Source organism: Lactuca virosa, chromosome 6 (genome assembly GCF_052849685.1).
Source record: "Lactuca virosa cultivar CGN04683 chromosome 6, Lactuca_virosa_CGN04683_v6, whole genome shotgun sequence".
Classification (NCBI taxonomy): domain Eukaryota; kingdom Viridiplantae; phylum Streptophyta; class Magnoliopsida; order Asterales; family Asteraceae; genus Lactuca; species Lactuca virosa.
In genome coordinates, this window is record NC_136431.1 from 25,072,825 (window position 1) to 25,076,610 (window position 3,786).

The window sequence follows — 3,786 nt, forward strand, 5'->3', positions numbered from 1 at the left end:
AATTTCTAGATTTTTTTTAATACTATGAAAGAAATTGATTGATTATTACAAACACCAAAATAAATAATGAACCATAAAAATATTGACAACATATAATACAAATAAAACATTACAAATCGTAAATATTGATATTCCGAAGATTTTATTTTTAGAACAGCAGGATTCTATTAAAAATAAACTAGCAAGATGCTAGTAAAGAAAATAATACATCATGAAGAAATAACAAGTTGTGGGTTTTGAAGCCAAACAACCCAGTTTAAGTTTTTCTTAGACCTAACTTTGCACCAAAAGAAGGTTTTAGTGACAAAATTATCAAATAAAACTGCCATCATCGGAATAGAAGAAGCAAAAACTCGAGCATTCATGTACTTCCAAATGTTCCACAAAAGAGAGTAGAACACACCCTCCAACCATCCTTGGGCAACGAACGGAAGAAAACCAAAGAATCTAGTCGTCAAAAGAAGCAAACAAATAATTATCAAAACCCCACCATCTAAGGACCTGTAAATGGAGATACATAGCCAAACGACAAGAAAAAAACAAATGATTTATGTTTTCTGCAAGAGAATCGCAAATAGGGCAAACAAAAGACGGAACATCCAATCCCCTAGATAAAGGTTCTGTCTAGTTGGGAGTTTATCGAGACTCATCCACCACGCAAATACATTAACCTTTATGGACACCAATTTACACCACTTAGTCTCTGAAGAAGAAAAATGAAGAGTCTTCTCATCAATGAAGGATCTAACAGACGCCACCATGAATTCCCCCACTCCTGAAAGAGCCCAAAACCACGTGTCATAGCAACCGAGAAAGAAAAGGAACCCAACAACCGGACAAAAATTTTCCACTGAATGGATTCGGCTCCCCCCCCCAAGAGATCTACGAAAAGAAGAAACGATAAAGTCATGTTCCATCTTAGCTTGAACAGTCACCTGTTTTTCCAACTCAAGATTAAAAAGTATCGAGAACTGACTTTTAAGAGGTGAACCGCCAATCCATATATCTTCCCAGAAAGCAGTGGTAGACCCGTTTCCAATCCTCTTTGTATAGAACAACATTAGATTCAAACCTTTATCCTTTAAGTGATTTACTACTTTCAAGATATCAAGCCAAACCGAGGTCTTTCCCATAGGTAACCGACTTCCAACGAAAGCATTTTCTCCATGAATACATTTAAGCACTTTCACCCAAAGAGAATTAGGATTATTGAAAAAACTCTAAACCCACTTAAAAAGAAGAGCTCTATTCAAAGCAAAAAAGACTGCTAACCCCCAAACCTCCATGTTTCTTGTGAGCTGAGACTTTTTTCCAAGCAATCCAACTCATTTTTTTCTCATCTAAATTAGCTCCAATGAAGAACTTATTTCTCATAGCCTCAAACGAATTTAAAATACCAATGGGAGCCTTACATAAGGACATAAAGAAAGTCGGCAGTGATCCCAAGGTAGACTTAATTAAAGTCAATCTACCACCCACCGATACAGTTTTAACTTTCCATTTGGAAAGCCATTCCGCCACCTTTAGAATAATATCTTTCCAACTTGAAATCTGGGACATGCTCCCTCTCACTATAAGACCAAGATAAGGAAAAGGAGTCTTCATAGTCACACATCCAATAAGAGAAGCTAAATCTTCAACCTGCATGCTAGGCACCCTAAAACCAAGAAGCTTACTTTTATTTAAGTTGATCTTCAAGCCCGAGGCTAAAAAGAAACAATGAAGCACATGAACAATGTTTCTGATGTTTAACTCCTTCCATTCCCCCAAAAAGATAACATCATCCGCATAAATAATATGATATAAGCAAAAGCCAGACGAATAATCGAAAGAGATACCACGAAATAAACCTTGGTCAACAACTCGTTGAAAAGCCACATGTAAACTCTCCATGATTAAAATAAAAAGAAAATGTAAAAGAGGACCGCCTTGTGTAACACCCCGTTTATTAAATAAATAAATAGATAAAATTAATAAACGAATAGTGGCCCTAAATGCGGAATAATTTAGCAAGGCGTTGTTGTTGGGGGTTAAAATGTAAGTCCCGGATTAGTTTGTAAAGAATTTTGGAGGTTGAGGGTGGGTTTGGTAAATTCTGGATTTAAATTGAAATAAAATCATGAAGAGAGGGGCTGAATGGTAAATATTGGATTAAAGTTGAAAAGATTTATGGAGACAAGGGCTAAAGTGTAAGTTTTGGATTTAAATTGAAAACAAATATTGTGGGGAGAGACTAATATAGGATAAATGAATTCAAGTTTGATTTGGAGTCACGGGATATACCAGATCCCCATTTCCCTCTCTTTGAACGGATGCAACCAAGAACCTTAAACCTCACATAACTTCCTTCAGCCGCCATGCTTGGAGCTCTTCTAGCCGCCGCCTCCTCACCATTGAAGTTGGAGTCCACCGCAACCAAACCGCCGGCGAAGCTGCCGCCAGCGACGAAGTGCAGCACAAGGATGCCAACAGCGGGTCGCCGCTGCCCTCCACCGGTGAAGACCCCCCTTCGCTACCTGCCTTCTCTGCTGCGACCACTGCCGAAAAATCTCGGTAAGCCCCTGTGTTCTTCCTAGCGTGCACGACTTGGTCGTTATTTTGCTGTCGGCGTCGACCGCCGTTTCTGTTCATCTCAGCGGTGTCAGCCACCAAGTGGGTGGCTGAGAGTGGTCATTTCATGTTGTGTTTTGCAAGTGTTGCTGCTAGAACCCGTGAAGAGTATTGACCGGGGGTGAGGCGAACCACCATGGTGGCTTTCGTTTTCTGCCACCCATTGCCGCCACCAGCCACCGTGGGTGGTGGTTGTGTGTGTGTCTGTATGCTATGTGTGTTAATGGTAAATGATATATCAGTTTTCTTGGTCAAAAGTGAAGAAGATCACCACCACCACAAGATGGTGGCCGCCGCCATGCGCCGCCATGTGCCGCCATTGACCACCACTACCTGAGGTGGTATTGGGTGGTACCCGGCCTAGTGGGACCCTAATGAAACCATAATTGACCCAAAAATCTAATTATTAGACTAAGTGGCATGTGTTTAGGTTAGAAACCCTAATTAGGGTTTAGAAAACCCTAATTTTGGAATATGTTAGTTTTGGATTGTCGAGACCCGCATTTGGACCAGTGGATTGATGTATGGCTTATGCCTAATTATACCGTATGATTGACCTAGTAGATGGATGGACTTAATGGATTAAGTCCTTCATGGGTTAAGTGTTTCTAATTAACCCTAATCGTCATTTCATGTGAAAACCCTAATTGTGTTGGGTTTAGAGTTGGGCCTTTCTGTTGGGCCTACATGTCTGGACTCTTGATGGGCCAACTATTAACAAGTAAATGGACTAGAACACTTGGATTGGGCTTAAGGATAAGGCCCATTGGAAAGGTTTGGGCCCAATTTGAAAAATTGGGCCATAGATGGGCCATAGTTGGGCCTTGATGATTATGAGATATTGGACCAGTGGACTGCCAAGCGTTTGGACCAGAATAAATTGTTAGGCATTAAGGTTAGAACATGTTAGGGGTTTGAGCCCAATTTGGAAAATTAGGCCATATTTGGGCCTTGGTTGATTATTTGACTTTTGGACCTTTAGAGTATGAGTTGGGCCTTGGTCTTGGACCAAGCTATGTTAGGGGTAAATGGTCCTTTTACCCCAAGTGTGTATTTTAGAGTATGCATTGGAAATCCAAATGGTTAATTGGATTTTATTTTGATGTTGACAGTCTAGGGATCTGTCAGCTAGCAGCCAGAGATTTATTCGCGGGACTTCAGCAGTGCGAGGTGAGT

The 3,786-nt window shown here is 40.5% G+C and overlaps 1 protein-coding gene across 1 annotated transcript; it reads right to left on the bottom strand.

Moving 5' to 3' along the window:
* Positions 1–548: 548 nt before the first annotated feature.
* LOC145121389 (uncharacterized) lies at positions 549–2,359 on the bottom strand. Its single transcript, XM_079057142.1, has 3 exons — positions 2,284–2,359; positions 1,281–1,706; positions 549–1,183 (listed from the first exon to the last, which is right to left on the bottom strand). The coding sequence occupies exons 1-3, from the start codon at positions 2,357–2,359 to the stop codon at positions 549–551; spliced, it is 1,137 nt and encodes a 378-aa protein (XP_078913268.1).
* Between the last annotated feature and the right edge of the window lie 1,427 nt (positions 2,360–3,786).

What these genes read in the sequence shown, in the direction of transcription:
- LOC145121389 (XM_079057142.1), bottom strand. Translation starts at nt 2,359, where the DNA reads ATGGCGGCTGAAGGAAGTTATGTGAGGTTTAAGGTTCTTGGTTGCATC. An exon ending in GAGAGGGAAATGGGGATCTG is followed by an intron (nt 1,707 to 2,283) that starts GTATATCCCGTG and finishes GTTTCTTTTTAG; the next exon opens with CCTCGGGCTTGAAGATCAAC. An exon ending in AGCTCACAAGAAACATGGAG is followed by an intron (nt 1,184 to 1,280) that starts GTTTGGGGGTTA and finishes TTTGGGTGAAAG; the next exon opens with TGCTTAAATGTATTCATGGA.